The 16,727-nt window shown below is 39.7% G+C and overlaps 1 protein-coding gene across 3 annotated transcripts in view; it reads right to left on the bottom strand.

The window, feature by feature from the left end:
- sdk1a (sidekick cell adhesion molecule 1a) overlaps positions 1-16,727 on the bottom strand; it is a 1,556,037-nt gene that overhangs the window by 431,689 nt on the left and 1,107,621 nt on the right. For 2 of the 3 annotated variants that reach the window (XM_039774120.1, XM_039774121.1), the window contains exon 7: positions 948-974. The exons of the other annotated variant lie outside the window; for it this stretch is intronic. In XM_039774120.1, the coding sequence (XP_039630054.1) occupies positions 948-974 (27 nt within the window). The remainder of the gene's footprint in view (positions 1-947; positions 975-16,727) is intronic. 3 annotated transcript variants of the gene reach the window in all.

Raw genomic sequence — 16,727 nt, 5'->3', positions numbered from 1 at the left:
TATCTGTTGCTTTGAATGGAAAAAATGGGGTTGAAGGGCTGGCACACTCCTTGTTAGGCCCACCCAGTTTCCAGCAGTAGGTAGTAATCAACACATAGGAAATTCAATTTGGCACCAGAAAATAGCAATGGAAATCAAATGAAGGCCCTGTAGAACAGCAGCAGGAGAATGTGGGCAAACAAAACAAGTCCCTTCTAGAAAACACACTTGCACAAAATCTGTTTTTAAAGGTTACTTCCCAGCATTTTGATTATCAGAGGCACAAGATGGCTGGATGATTGGGGACAACTGCTGCAATACACATCTTTACAACTTATTTATAACAGCATATCAAGTCTGGCCAAATTAACAGAGCACCTTTAAACGAGTAACGATGTGAATCTAAGGACCAAAGCTACCCGAGAGCGTGAGGAGCTCAGCATTATGGGTGGATCTCCGAGTTGTGTCTCTGCTTCTCTGGGCTGAGAGGAGCCTCGATATGCAGTTTGGGTACTGAGTTTAAATGTCACCTGCTGTTCTCTATGGGTCATGTGAAAGGCACTGCCTTACTAGGAGAGGACCAAGAGGCCAATGGCCTTAAGGCAAGCAGGGATGTGGGGTGGGTTTATATTATCTCTACTGACTTCAATCGTCTAGAATTTACGGTGCTGAGAATTTACTCTGGTGATGGCATGGTGACCACAATGCCACTGCAGCCCTCATTAGTGTAAATGGAGTGAATGTGAAGAACTTGCTGCAGTGAAACTCAGCAGCCACACAAGATGTATGGGTTAAGAGTAAGGAGTGAGCTAGCAGAGGAGAAATTACACCAATTGGAAATTATTTAGTGTGTCTACTACCCTAAAAACACAAACACACACACACACCTTTTAAATAAAACATTAGATATGACAGATCTTTATCCTATTAAGCTCATTGAGTTCATATTTTATTTGAATCCATCTTACCAGATAATCCCCGGTTCTTCTTGCTTACTGTCCGGCAGCATAGGGGAAGGGAGGAAAAAAAGAGAGTTGCTGATCGCTGTAGTTTTAAGTAGGACTCAATGCAATAATACACACATGTCTAATATCTGAGTGTCAATGATAACCCACATGTTAAACAGAAACCCACTTCATAGCGGAGAGCAAAGGAGGGGACCACTATATATAGTATATATTTTTATCTTCCAGACTGACAGACCAGTCTTGCAGAACTGATAGAAGTCAAAAAATACTTTGTGTCTTGACAAGGGCAAACTAATAAAATGAACATTTCTACATTTGGCAACTTCACAGATGCAAAAAGAATAAAAAAGACAGGCTAGGCATAATGTTATAGTTTAAAGCAACAGTCCAACAAGAATGACTCCACAAAGGACGCATAGTGTACATGAATAAAGCAGATTCTGCAAGACCTGGGACTGAACTAAACTGGTCATTACAATTGGGGGCTTTGAAAAGGTCTTTGTAAGAGTCTGGGCAGGTATATATATATATATATACATATAATTAAAAGTGAAAAAAATCAGTATTTTAGTGTGAGCGAGATAGAGCTATAGCCTTGATAAATGACTTGCATCATTGTGGTGATGTGAGTACAGAGCAAGAGCCTCTTTTGGATGGCTTGCAAATGAAAAGCAGGCCAAACTCATTGACAAACATTGATACTAACACACCCCCATAGAAATATCTGATGTACTAAATATTATTTCCTTTGGAGTTTTCAAAAGCGACTATCTTACTATCAAGTGGAATGATAAGTATTTGGGGCAATAAGCTGGGAGAGCCAAATGCAAGCACTTCATCCAGACTGGGAATCATTGATCCATTAATCCTTGGGAAGTCATTTTGTTTCAGGTTTACTCATTTAAGGGATGGCCCATGGGCAGGGGGTGGTGGTTTGGATACTGTAATAACTACTAGAAACAACAAAGAACCTTGAATAATCTTTATAAAACAATAGATTTATTTATAAAAAGGCACTCTGTAACACCAGAAGCTCCTTAGAATACAAAAAAATTGCCGTAGAAGGGAAGGCAATCCACAGCAACCAAAGTCCAAATACAGAACCCAAAGGCAAAGCCGAAAAAAAACTTAGTGTCCTGACTCAGCAGGAAAACAGGAGAACTCAATTTTGTGAGTAAACAGCAAGAAGAGGAAAATGCCAAAATGAAAGGAAATAAAAATAAACTGTAGTGACTGTAGTAGAGAAGTCAAATAACAGACAATAAGTCGTAACCAAGTAATACAAGAAAAGAAAGCACACAATATCAAAATGAAAGTAACCGCAGATTGGATGAGGTGCCTAGTGAAAGGCTGACCTATTTTATGCCGGTTGTTGATCAAGTCAAGGTCACAACCCCAGAGACCCCGCCCCTAGAGATGAGGTACGCCTATGAAGCATCAGTTGACAGCCTAAATCATGACACTCAGGAGATCACAAAGCAAAAAGCACAGTTGAACACAAGAAACACTCCATTTACTAAAACGTTCACAATAAGCTGCCAGGAACCATGGAAGGCCCTCTAATATACAGGGTGGAGGGCAGTGACTGTGGGTGATTGGCTAGTGGCAGCTCCCTTTGGAGAACCACCCACAAAACACTTGGGACAAGGAATAATATACATAATAAACAAAAAAAAATTGACCAAACATTCAAAAAACACATTTCTGAACCCCAGCTAGGGGAGTAATCCTGGCTGAAACATGACACAGTCCAATGAAATGGTGCCTGTAGCTTATTAAGCCTGATATGTGCAGCATGTTACTAAATATCTCATGTTTTATCATTTGAATTAATCACTGAAGGCTTCTGAATTTGGCAACATGTTCATTGAAAGCTAAAACAGTGCACTACATAAAAATAAATTAAAAATAACCTTGTTAATGTATGGGTAGCTATGAAATACATAAGATTCTGTGGAGAAAATAGCAAAGCAGCAGAACAGCAGCATGGCTCATATTCTGAGAAGTGTGGCCACCAGTATGAACCTGTGTGCAGAATGGGAGGAGATAATAGTGCTATGACATACAAGATGTTGAAGATTATCATGAACAAAAGAACTGGGAGATGACATGCGATAATAATCACAGGCAAAAAATAGAAGACAACAGTCAAAATACCATGAAGCAAATGAAACCAAAACAATCAAAACCAAATAAGCAAGACAAAAGTTGAGAGGCGAAGAGCAAACAGTTCAAAACCAGAAGATCAGATCCTGACACTTGGACCTATAGTCATGCTTTGATTTACAACCAACCGAGTTGAGGGTATTTATACATACTGCCATAAGAAAACAATTGGCTAATAATAATAATAATAATAATAATAATAATACAGGTTAGGTGGATTGGCGATTCCAAATTGGCCCTAGTGTGTGCTTGGTGTGTGGGTGTGTTTGTGTGTGTCCTGCGGTGGGTTGGCACCCTGGTTCCTGCCTTGTGCCCTGTGTTGGCTGGGATTGGCTCCAGCAGACCCCCGTGACCCTGTATTCGGATTCAGCAGGTTAGAAAATGGATGGATAATAATAATAATAATAATAATAATAATAATAATAATGCTCGAGAAATTGCCAAAACCAACCACTATAGGCTGAAAAGTTTGTATGCCCTTTGTTTATCACTTACTACCAGCAGCAGTGCCATAGAATGCTGCACCCTTAATAGAATCAATAAGAGAAGTAGTAGTGGAGCTGCAGAGGTAGCCATCTCTTGGCTTTCTTCCTTCCTGTACTGATCAACCAACAAATGACCACAGACTAGCAATAGATAAAAGAATATCATTGCAATCACAGAGTTTTAATCTTTGGGGTACTGATTGGCCATGTAAACACCTTGTAAATAGTAATAAATCTTCCGTTATTATTATTTCACAAGGTCTCATACATTTTTGACTCTTTTAAGGTTTATTTTGATAGATTTTTATGCATGTGTGTGAGTGTGCAGGTTCAAAGATCACTACCAGAAGATTAAGAATGCATACTGGTGATCAACGCCAGACCCACAGAGCCTTAATTGCAATGACACTTTGTGTTACTGACATAGAGCCGATAAATGGCTGGCCCCAAATGGAGCGATAAGTCGATGCATGATGTTACTAGATGACTACCACTGATAAAGAAGTTCTTCTTGCAACCACAGTGGCATAACCTGAATCTGTGATCAGATCATTTTAATAAGCAATTGCAAAATCATTTCTAGGCCAGAATTTTCCAGTAGCAGGTTCCACATTCACACAGGGCAAGAAATGAAGCAATCTCTTGTGATCTCACAAATTAATTAGGGGAATTGAGGTCTTTTTTATTATTACTATTAGCACATCGTATTATAAAAAGTCAATCAATCAGAATTTCTATCATGACTGCCATGAGATCTGATGCTCTTTTCCAATAAAAGTTTGACTCAACTTTGACTTTTTACCTCATAAATGCATGCACAAAGGGCAAGTAATTTATACCGGTCACTACAGTTTTGAGATAAACCCACTGGCAGTTGAATTACCATTGCTTCAAGGATTTTTCTCCTGATATGCACATACCCATTGTAGGTAAATGTCTACGTCACATTTGTTTTTGGTCATTTTTAGTGTAGATGAAGGTATTTTTTCAAACTATGTGAAAATGCTAGTGTGAATGGAGCTCGTTTTCATTTAAAAATGCTGTAGTAGCTTGATTGAAACTCTTAAGTCACAAGTGTTACATGTATCTGAGGGTTGCATTGTTCTTTAAATATCACAAAATAACTTTGTGATGGTTCTTACAATGGAAAGGAAGTTAAGCCAGTTCTAAAAAGTGAACACCATAGCCCCTCATTTTGCCTACCCAGTATTCGAGTGTCTCTAGAGTTTTGTCTTTTAGCCTGGGCTATAAGAGGTGCCGCCTTATCATAAGTAGGAGGAGTGCTATCAGATTGGGTCAGCACAGATTATCCACAATTGACTGCTACCAAATACCAATGGTCTTTATTCACACTTTATTTATTATCTTTCCTTAAAGATATCTTTCTACTTTGCTCTTTTCAGCTTTCCCTTGACCCTGAGTAGTCAACCAGTCCCTGCCGCTGTATAACAACCCCATAGCATCACACTGCCACCACCATACAGGGTACTTCACCATTCTCCCTTAAAATTGCTCGACTCTGTCCATTTTTGTCCTTTATTGATACTCAAACTCTGGTTCATTGTTTCATAATGTCTCATATTGATTACTGTAATTTCCTCTTCATTTGCCTCCCTGCAAAATCTACACAGAAGCTACAGTATATTAAGAACTCCGCCCAGACAAAGCGTTCTGCTCACATCTTCCCTGTTCTCTCCCAAAAGCACTGGTTAGCTGTTCCATCAAGGATTAAATTCAAGATTCTGCTTCTCACCTTGAAAGCCCTACTTAACCTTGCCCTCCCTCTACCTCACTCAGCTCCTAGCTCCTTACACTCCTTGTCATTCTCTCAGGTCCTCGAGCAGTAATCTCCTTACTGTCCCATGCACCAGACTGTCCACCCTGGGAGGCAGGCCCCTCAACTCTGGAATGCTCTTCCTCAGTCTCTCTGAGATTTCTCCTTTTTTTCCATCTTTAAATCTCAACTCAAAACTGTATGTAAAGCGACCTTGGGTTTGTGAAAGGCGCTCTATAAATAAAACTTTTTATTATTATTATTATGATTATTATTATTCCAGTTCACTCTAAGAAGATACATCACTTATCATGGTTTCAGTTCAAGCCCTATGCAATTGCTTGTACTTGGCACTATTGATATGTTACGTCACTTTAAACAGAAATACTTGTAAAAGAAGAAATCAAATAAAGCTTCACTGAGTTTCTCAAGGGCAGGTTTGTGCAGTAGTGGGCCTTCAATCTGATTTAATGGACAAACTGTAAAGATGAGCTGGCCCAATTTATCTTGCGAAGGGGCTTGAGCTGCTTTATCCTCATTCATAAGAATATCTGCGGAAGAACATAAAAAGGGAGATACTTTCAATGGGGTCAGTGTTGTGAGCCTTTTACAGTTCTTGGTTGGTGTGTATGCAGCAAAAACCTACTGAAAAAATGGATACCTGTGCATTCAAAGGGGCAGCCTACAGGACTGGCCCAAACCCCCCCAACCCATACATGTGGGTGCTTGTCTTCCGGGCAACTTGGTGCCCTTTCTGTCAGAAAAAGAAGATTGCTGACTGACATTTACCTGCCATGTTCATCCTAGTTCACATGCTCCCTTGGGCCTGCTAAGAGATCTGCTCACTGAAATAAATTGATAATAAAATGAGAAATGTGGCTTTTTTCATTCCCATTTCAATAAACATTTACTGTGTGCTTTAGAAGTGACAATCACAAATCAGGAAAATGCCACCAAAGGAGTATAGTTTATTAAACCTCACTGGCGGCACATTTAACTCTGCTTGTTAATGAAATGCAGAAATTAGAAGGAAATGCTATTATCAATCTGGAGAGATAACCTGGGGGGGAGTTTTCACACCTCACGTTGCTTCTCTGCACAAATTCAAGTATCATAGCCAGCTAAAGTTTTTCTTTCTGAAGGCCGGGACAGTAAAGATGGGCCCAAATGTCACCCCCAAAGGGTTCACTGGCTTTTTTTAGTGGCCTATGACACACTTTAAGCTGAAGGGCTTAGTATATGTTTTATGAAACTCAAGGTTTGTTGGTGGAAGACAATCAAATTAAACAAAAAGTCCAGCCTAGCCTCAAATACCCATCTCATAATAAGGGGTGGGCTTGTTTCTTCTCCTGGGCTCACCTCTACCATCTACTCAATGAAATGCGCTTCCAGTCACTATGAAATCAGAGACCACTCTTTCACCCAACATGCAGTAACTCTATTGGGTCAGGGCATTAGCAGCAGATCCTCTAACTCTTGAATGCTGTGAGATGAAGCTGCCGCAGATCAGACTTGCTGTTCCAACACACCCAACAGATGTTCGATTGAATTGAGATCTGCAGAATGTGGAGGCTGGGACAACACCATGAACTCTTCACCATGTTCCTTCATTCATGAACTATTTGTGCAGTGTGTCAAGATACAGTATATCCTGGTGAAAGATGACATGAATGGGTATACTTGGTCCACAATGACTTTTAGGTAGTTAGTACATTTCAAATTAACATTCACATGAATACTCAGATTAGAGTTTCCCAGCAGAACATTGCCCAAATCATCTCACTCCCTCCAGCACCGTGTCTTCCTCCAAAAATGCTTCCTTCCCATGTAAATGATGCACATGTGCCCGCCTATCTACATTCATCAGACCAAGTGAACTTTTTCCTTTTATCCAAGGACCAATTCTGAAGCTTGTGTGTCTATTGTAGGTGCTTTTGATGGTGGGCTGGGTTCTCTAATTGGCATGTGGCTACGCCGTCTCATAAGCAATAGGGTTTGATGCACTCTGTGTCATAGAACATTACTTCCGTAATTATCATTAAAATTATCTGGGAATTTCTCTGGACCACCGTCGGTAGGTACTCACCACGGCTAAGACCCTACAGGTATTCAATCTTACCCATTTTTTCTGCATTCAACGCATTGACTACAAGAACTTAATGTCAGCTTACATCTAATATATCCGTAAACTTGACATGTGCCATTGTTACTAGATAGATAACATAACCATATTTGTTTCAAATGGTAGTGGTCATAATATTTAGGCTCATCATGTTGCTTTTTGTGTGTATTGATAAACATTTTTGTCAGTAGTTCTGTGGCGAAAGTAGGAATTTTATTTAATACGCACACATAACAATAAACTTGACTAAATTAAGTTATACTACAACTCCTGGCAACAATAAAGATTTGTGTGAACTCTTAAGAGTTTCTGAAGTCTCAAGAGCTGGTGATATTTTTGAAAAAGCCGCTGGCCCAAATGACTATCCAGCAGAATATTATATAAATATTTTCATTAAGTTATGATGGGTAATGTTATCTATCTTCAACAAAGCCACAGAAAAAAAATCCTTACTAAAACATTTCACCAGGCCTCCATATCTCCATATCCTACACATACTAAATAAAAATCCATAGAATGCACACCCTGTAGACCAATATCTCTATTAATCTACATGTCAAGATTCTGGCCAAGAATCTCATAGACATAAAAGAAGTACTTTTTTTTTCTTTTATTTCAGGAGATAAATCTGGGTTCACCAAAAGCAGACAACTACTATCTAATTCTGTACATGTTCCCAGGAAATACAGTATATACACTATTTGCATCAGAGTCCTCCAAAGTTTGGTTGTCAGTGGATGCAGAGAAAATGAGATGAATAGAGCTGCAAGGACTAGACTACGAAACTCCAAGCCAGAAAGTTTAGTTCAGGTTTATTATAAAATCTGTTTTTCCCTTTTCTTTTTCACTTGACAAACATTCAGCTTGGAAGATCATAAGAGAAGGACATGAACAAACTCATTCTTAATGATATGGTGTTTCTTATTATTGCCTTCTGCTCATCATTCATGTGCAAGTATTTTAATTTATGGGATGAGGTCTATAAAAGGTTTGGGTTAAAAGACAAACTAAGGAAGAGTAAATTATTACTTGCAAATGCTCCAGCATTTATGCTTACATTTTACAATATCTATTTAACTTTCTCACGTTAGTTCACATTAATAAGAGTTAAAATCATGAGATGACTTGGTCTATTGAAACTTAACACGAACAAGTTTTATAATTTTTGTAGTCATTCATAGACATTCAACAGGGTAAATACAATTTTTAAAAGTGCTATGCATGCATTTTTCTATACTAGTAGCCAGTTTCTCGTATATAACATCAAAGCTCTCTTGAGGATATTAGACTGCCAAAGATGTTCTCAAAGCAACTAATCTGCCTAGGTTTGTTAGAGTTCCGATTTTTGTTTTCAGCAATGTCTGCACATTTTGTCAATGTACAGTATGATGCTGTATTCATTGTCTGATGTTTCTATGAAAATCCTGTCACTGAACCTCAAAAACCAAAGCCTGAATGCTTCACTAAGGCTAACCAAACAAAGAACTTGGTCCCAGTCTTTTACATGGGGCACCATGTACTTACCCATCTATAATACACACTAATGCTTCTTTGATATCTCCGATGCCTTTCTTGATGTAGCTCAGGCCTCTGTTTCTCCCCATCGGTTGAACAACTGGTACTCTTCCTTTTAACTCCATACTAAATAGGTGTATGGCTGGAAGGGTTCTACTACTTCCAAGTCCACCTGTCCATTTGTCCAGATGCACTGGGAAAGTGCACTTAAGACTGAAGAGTTGTGGGAATATGGAACAAATTACTGAGCCATGTAATCGAAGCAGAACCCTTGACAACCTATAAAAAGTATCTGGATGAAATATTGACACGGCTTAGCTATTAGCTAAACAAACAATTTTTATAAACTGAATGGTGTCCCTCCTTTTTCATATGTCTCATATTCTATGGTTAGGAAAGGCCTAAGGCATTCTCCTTCCGTCATAGCACTTGGCAGGGTAATAAACAGGTTTCTCTTCTACCACCTAACAGCTTGGGAGACTACACAACTACACATTCTCATCCACTAATGTCCTCCATCCATATTTCTATCCCAAATGTTATTAATATCTGGGAAAGCATTTATTATACTGAGACATAGTGCCCCCCAAATGCTTGCGGTTTAGTGTCACTGACACACAATCAATCCAACTTGACCAAAGTCTTACAAAATGATAAAGTGATAGGAGCCTTCCAAAGCCCTTTGTTAAACTCTAAAGCATTCATAAAATGTGTAAACCATGAAGGACACTGTCTGATATATCGATTAGGCAAATTAATAATTTGGCAACTGCTGGTGCCTTCTTTTTGATACAATCTTGATAAACCAAAGAAGGTATTTATGCTGCATCAGTTTGTTGCTGGATGGCATAATCATGTAGTAAAAATGAGTAGGATCCAAGAATAATTTTATGAAAAGAAATAATATGATTTGGACTAATTAAAGAGTCACACCCTTCAAGTAAATTAATACCACTGCGGAAATTGGCTTGATCACAACACAGGAGTTGTTACTGAGTTCCAAAGCTTTGAGCAGCTAATTAAAGAAAAGTGGTGAAAAATGCAAAAAAAAAAAAAAAATGGAGTGCATTCATTCGTTTCTTTAAAATTTGCATTACAGCGCCATCAGAAAGTCTTCAGACCCCTTCACTTTTTACACATTTTGTTATGTTGCAGCATTGTGCTAAAACCACTTAAATTATTTTTTCCCTCATCAAGCAACACTCAAAACCCCAGAGTGACAACGTGTAAACAGAATGTTAGAAATTTTTGTAAACCTATTAAAAATTAAAACCTGAAATCTCACATTGACACAAGTAGTCAGGCCCTTCACTCAATACTTATTTGAAGCTCCTCTGGCAGCCATTCCATTCTGGAGTCTACTTGAGTGCGTCAAACTCAAGTCAATGTCAATGTGAGATTTCAGCTTTTAATTTTTAATAGGTTTACAAGCTTGGCACACCTTCATTTGTGGATTTTCTGCCATTTTTCTCAGGCAGATCCTCTCAAGATCTGTCAGGTTGGATGGAGACCATTTTCAGGTCTCTCTGGAGTTTAAACACTGACTGGGCCACTCATGGATATTTCCAGAGTTATCCTTAAGCCTTATTTTTTTATGACCTTGCCTTCATCCAAGGTGACTTACAACATTTATACTTACATTTCTTTTGTGTTTTTTCCAATTGGAGCACGAGTAGGTCAGTTGACTTGCTCATGGCCACACAGTCAGTAGCAGGATTTGATCCCACAACCTCAGAGTATGAAGTCCAAAGCCTTAACCACTACACCACACTGCCGTGCCACTCCTGTGTTGTCACTGTTTTGTGCTTATGGTCTTTATTTTATTGGTAGGTGATCTTTCCTCCCAGTCTAATGTCCAGAGCTCCATCGAGAAGGTTTTTATTAAGAATATTACTGTATATTGCGCCATTCAGCTGTCCCTCATCCCTAACTGGTCTCCCCATTCCCAACCCCACAGCGTGATCATGCCACCACCATGCTTCACTGTGTGAAGGGTATTGCACAGGTGATGATGAGGGTTGCCCTGTGTCATCCAGACATGATGTTTAGAACTGACACCACACAGTTCAAGTTTGGTTTCATCAGACCAGAAAACTTAGCTTCTCATAGTCTGAGAGTCCTTTACGTATGCCATTTTTTCAAGCGCCAAGTGGGCTTTAACTCTTTGGGGGCTGAATATTTTTCCAAAAAAACACAATTTTCTGAAAAGCACACAGAACAATAATCTCTCAATCAAAATTGAATTTGAAATTAACATAAAACGTCTGTTACTACATGGTGTGCCCACCCATTCACCAGGAATGCATGGCAGATTGGCTGCCAGGCTCTCTTCGTGTGGTGGAGGGTGGCAGTGGCGGTCACAGTGGATCGCAATGTGGTTTGTACATCTTGTCATTGTAAGTGGCAGTCCTCCCTGGCGAGGAGGCTACATGAACCTGTTCAGCACCACAATCAGGTGGGGTTCGATCAGCTGGGGACCAGTCAGCTGATGCTGGTACCTCACATTTATTTTCTATCACATGTATCAAATCAGTCAAAGTCTAATTCAGAGATAATATGCAAAACATCATTCACTGAGTATTTTGCTTTATGTATTCGCTTCGATCTCTTGCCAGATGTTGAGAACATTTTTGCCGTTGTTCGCTCCATGCTACTCATGCAAGTGCAGGAAATCTCGGTCAGACCAATGAAGCTAACTTTCCTTCTGCCAAAGAGAGTCTTACTAAATCATGATGGTAGGTTTTGTCACTGTTTACAGTTGATTACCACCGTCAATCCCTCCTTTTGACAAAAGACGACATCTGCCTGGCAAATTGGTGGGCACAACATGTAGCAACAGATGTTTTCTGTTGATTTCAGATTCAATTTTGATTGTGAAATAATTGCCTTGTGTGCTTTTCAGAAAAGTGTGGTTTTTTTTGGAAAAGTATTCAGTCCTCCAAGAGTTCTTCCTAACCTGGAAGTGCATCCAATCATGCAATGCTATGGTGTGACACCAGAAGAGCTCCTAGATCTGTCATGAAAGAAGCAGAGTTTCCTGTAATATTAGTCAGAGTTGGGAGGAGTGTGGACGAGGCCTTAAGGGAGGTGTGGAAAAGAGAGAGAGAGAAAGAGAGAGGTGGGAGCATTACAGGACGTTGTCACACCCACCACATGACAAACTGCCCAGATTGAGATCCAACTGCATCCATGCAACGGGTGACACCTCAGTTGTGCTATTGTGGAAGTGAATTGGAAGAACACTGGAGGTAAATAATAAGGATAATCTTACATTTGAACCTGGGATTGTGTTGTATAGTTGTGTCTGGGGTAGTTTGGGGTGCTGTTACACACCCTATTATAACTCTGGTTCAGCACTACAGCTTATGCAGTGGTGGACAGAAGCTGAGTAATGGATGCTGGCCCTTCATCCTGAGGGACTGAAACATTTATAATTGGTTGCATTCTTGGTAAAATATTCTGCACTTCACACTAATAGAGCAAAGTGAACAGGCCATGACATAGAAAAAGCAAAAAAACACAAACCCTCGATCAGTAGAACATGCAGAAGTTGAAGACAAACGTGTCTTGACAGAAGCAACTTTGGGGTACAAAGGCAGGTTGCTAAACAAGAGCTGGAAGAGAATAATTGCTGAACAATAAGAAGGAGAGCATCAGCAAAACACGCACTGCCGAAGCTTGGCAGGAAGATGGAGAGCATAATCTTTCCAGCTGCTGATGAACTCTGCTGCAGAGGTGGCGAGAAAGGAGACGGAGCAGAGCAAGTGTAGTTTATTATTGAGAGCGCTCGCTAAAGAGTCAAAGCGGCAGAATTTAACAGGGAAGATGAATCTCTCTTTTATACAGCTCCTTTCACAGCAAGCGCTCCCACAAAATGCTTTAAAAAACAGACCCAATAAATAGTTAGGAGGCACGCACAACCTTGGCTTGAAGTGTGAGGGATTAATGTCTCTAAGTTATTAAAGTAGCCCACTATATTGTAACTGAAATGGAAAACACGTCAAGAATTGAAAGAGAAGATGGCAGAAATGAATAGGCAGAGAGCCGACCTGCCACTGTTAAATTATGAATTAAAGTGTATGGAAGACCCATTTCAGGGGAGTACATGTTATGTTAAATTAAAATATAGGGGATTCCAAAATGATTCCAATTTTGACACTTTCTGCACTCTCTATTATGTTGTTAATTTTAATTCTAAATTGATCAATTTGCTATATTTGCACATCAATCTACACCCTATAGCCCATAATGACAAAGTGAAAGTTTTCATAAAAGTTTGCAAATTTATTAAAAATCAAAAATTGAAACCTTTCATCCATGTACGTATTCCGAGCTTTTGCTGTGGCACACCAAGTTGTGGTCAGGAACATCCTGTTTGCTTGAACGATCCTTGAGAATTTGACTGGAGGACACTGGTGTCAAACTGGATTGATTGGACATCATTTAGAAAGGCACAAGTGTGCCTGTGTCTGTAAGGTCCAGCAAGTTTGATTGCACATCACGTCAAAAATCAAGCCATGACATCCAAGGAACTCTCAGTAGACCTCTGTGATCAAATTATGCTGAGGCATAGATCAGGGCAAGGGGATAAGAGCATCTGTAAAGCTTTGAGAATTCACAGAAGCACAGTGGCCACAATAATTGTGAAATAGAGGAAGGTTGAAACCACTATGGCTTCTTCCTAGAGTTGGCCGTCTGGCCAAACTGAATAACCAGGCAAGAAGGACCTCAGTCTGGGAGGTGACCAATAACCTAATGGTCACTCTAACAGAGCTTCAGAGGTCCTCTACCAAAATGGGAAAAACTATCAGAAAGATGTCCAATTCAGGAGCACTCCATCAATCAAGTATGCATGGTAGACTGGCTAAATGGAAGTAAAAATAAGTGGGTAAAGGCCATGTGACAGGTTAAAGAACTCAGAGAACATGTGGTCTGACAAGACAAAAATGGAACTCTTTGGGCAGAATGCCAGGCACCACTCATCAGCTGCATAATACCATCCCTCTAATGAAGCATAGTGGTGGCAGCATCATGCCATGGGGGTGTTATTTAGGGCAGAGTCTGAAAATGACCTGACCACCCTGGAGTGGCTCCTGGACAAATCTCTAAAAGTCCTTGAGTGGCCCAGTCAAAGCCCAGACTTAAACCCCATAGAACATCAGTGGAGAGACCTAAAGATGGCAGTTTACAGACACTTGCCATCCAATCTAATGGAGCTTGAGAGGATCTGGCGAGAAGAATGGGATCAACTGCCCAAATCCAGGTAGAGAAGTAACCAATAAGACTCTAAGATATAATTGATGACCAAAAAGGTTCTGAGTTGAGGGTTTCAATGCTTATATTAATGACTGATTTCAGTTTTTGATTTTTCAATCAATTTGCAAGCCTTTGTCATTAGGATTTACTGAGTGTAGTGTCACACACGTGTGTTTCGCAGGCAGTAAGATTAAAATGCAGGGACAGGAGCTAAATGAGTGAACTAACACTTCTTCGTTCTCCTTTTTCAGATCCTCTGAAGAAAATAGCCAGACCTAATCTTCCTGTTGCTCACCAATTCCACGATGACCTAATCTCCAGCAGTTACCTCGTTATCCCGCCTCGTCCTTTTTTTGGGGCTGTTTAACTGCCCACATAACCTTGCTTTTCAATGTTTCTTTTGTTGGAGACTCAGTCTATGGTGATTACTCTGTGGAACTGCAGTTCCATTTTTGTTGTTTTCTGTACAATATATGGGGTGGATACCCCAAAAACGTTTCTGCCTTTGTCTCTCTTTTACAGTACATTGGTGGCAATTGTATCCATTTAAAATTAAATCTGCAACAAAATAAAGTGTGTCAAAAGTGAAGGGGTTTGAATATCCTGTAAGTGTTTGTCTACTTCTAGATACAACACAGAGATAATGAAAGGTTCTGCCTCAGCCTCTGAAAGCTAACATGAAAATGCAACTGACTTTGTAATCATTTCAAGCTGAGACATTTTTTGTTTTCCGTTGCAGTTGACAAGGCATGGAGGGCACACTGTCTCAAACCATAACATAATTCTGCATTTAATCAAAACCCTGAAACTCTGAACTTTAATATACTAATATACTATAGACGAGGTAAGCATCTTTAAGAACAGAGTGTAACTGAAGCTTAACATGAGAAAGGGAAAACTGTAATAATACAGAGAAGAAACCTTATTTCCATTTAATTTTGTGTGTAATAACTTTTTCCTTTTTTGTGATTTGTTCCTTTTAAATTTTCACTCAAGTTTTAAAAAGGACTTTGATTTTCTTCTGTTACATGTTTGACTCATGCTGTGTTGCAATTTCATTATGATTTCAGTCTTTCTTGAACATGATAAGTTTTTCTGAGCAATTCCTTTAGTTTAGGCTTTAAATATCAGGGAGAGGGCAGCATAGTGGTGCAGTGGGAACGCGGCTGCCTCGCAGAATGGACTATGGAGGCAAGGGTTCACATCCCTGTGTGGAATTTGCATGTTCTTTCCATGTCTTCAAGGGTTTCTTCTGGATGCTCCGTTTTCCTCCCACAGTTCAAAGACATGCAGGTTCAAGTAGGTGGATTGGCGATACTAAATTGGCCCTAGTGTGTGCTTGGGTTGCGTGTGTGCATGTGTGTGTGTGTTCACCTTGTGATGGACTGGTAAACTGTTCAGGGATTGTTCTTGCCTTATGCCCTATGCTAGCTGGGACAGGCTCCAATAACCCTGTTCAGCACAGAGCAAATTAGAAAATGACTGACTGACATCAGGTAATTCAAAGTTGGCTTAGATTGAACTCTTTTAGGGTGGATGTTGACTTTTGTCGAAATTCAGGTGTAGAAGATGGCGATCAGCTGTAAACTGTGACAAAACTCGCTGTTATGTTTTAGTTTGACTCTCTTTAAAGGTAGCTTTGATGATTTGACTGAGATTTCCTGTCTGTGAGAAAGTAGTGAAGAGCAAACAACTCCTCAAATGGCATCGACATCTGGTGAAATACCAAAGTGAAGGCCCAAAACAAAATACTCTGTGGACGACGTTTTACGTATCGTATCACTGAGTGGGACTCCAGGTGTCGGATTTTGATGTAAGTGATCTGGAGATTGAAAAACAAAAGTGAGTTACCTTCATACACTGATTGTGGTGCTGAACATGTCCATGTAGCTAATGCACCTATGCCAGGGGTCCTCAATCACGGTCCCAGAGAGCCGCAGTGGCTGCAGGTTTTTGCTCCAAGCCAGTTGCTTAATAAAAAGCACTTATTGCTAAAGTAACACTTCTGCTTCACTTTAGTGATTTTGAGCCCTTATTGCTTAATTTTGTCTTAAACAGCTATTTTAATTGCTCCTTATTATCAATAACATGCAAATGACAAGAGAGAGCAGCATTTCTCCATTTAGCTTATTTATATTTACACCTGTGTGTATTTATCTGCACTATTGGGTTTAATTAAATACTTGGAAGAAAAATGAAGAGAAAAAAGTGAAGGACTGAGAATTACTCGTCCATTTTAGCCTTCAACTCATTTGCATGATAGAAAGGGAAAGAAAATCTAGGATATGAGAATGACCTGACATAGCAGAGTTAATTTAATTTCATAGCTTGTTAGTGCTTTATTGGCAAGAATTGCTTTCTAATTAAGCAACCAGGTCAGAACAAAAACCTGCAGCCACTGCGGCTCTCCAGGACTGGGATTGAGGACCCCTGACCTATGCCAACATTCAACTGGGAGGATT

The sequence above is a fragment of the Polypterus senegalus genome, chromosome 13 (genome assembly GCF_016835505.1).
Source record: "Polypterus senegalus isolate Bchr_013 chromosome 13, ASM1683550v1, whole genome shotgun sequence".
NCBI lineage: Eukaryota > Metazoa > Chordata > Cladistia > Polypteriformes > Polypteridae > Polypterus > Polypterus senegalus.
The sequence above is the reverse complement of the archived record's forward strand: the minus strand, read 5'-3'. Positions and strand labels throughout refer to the sequence as shown.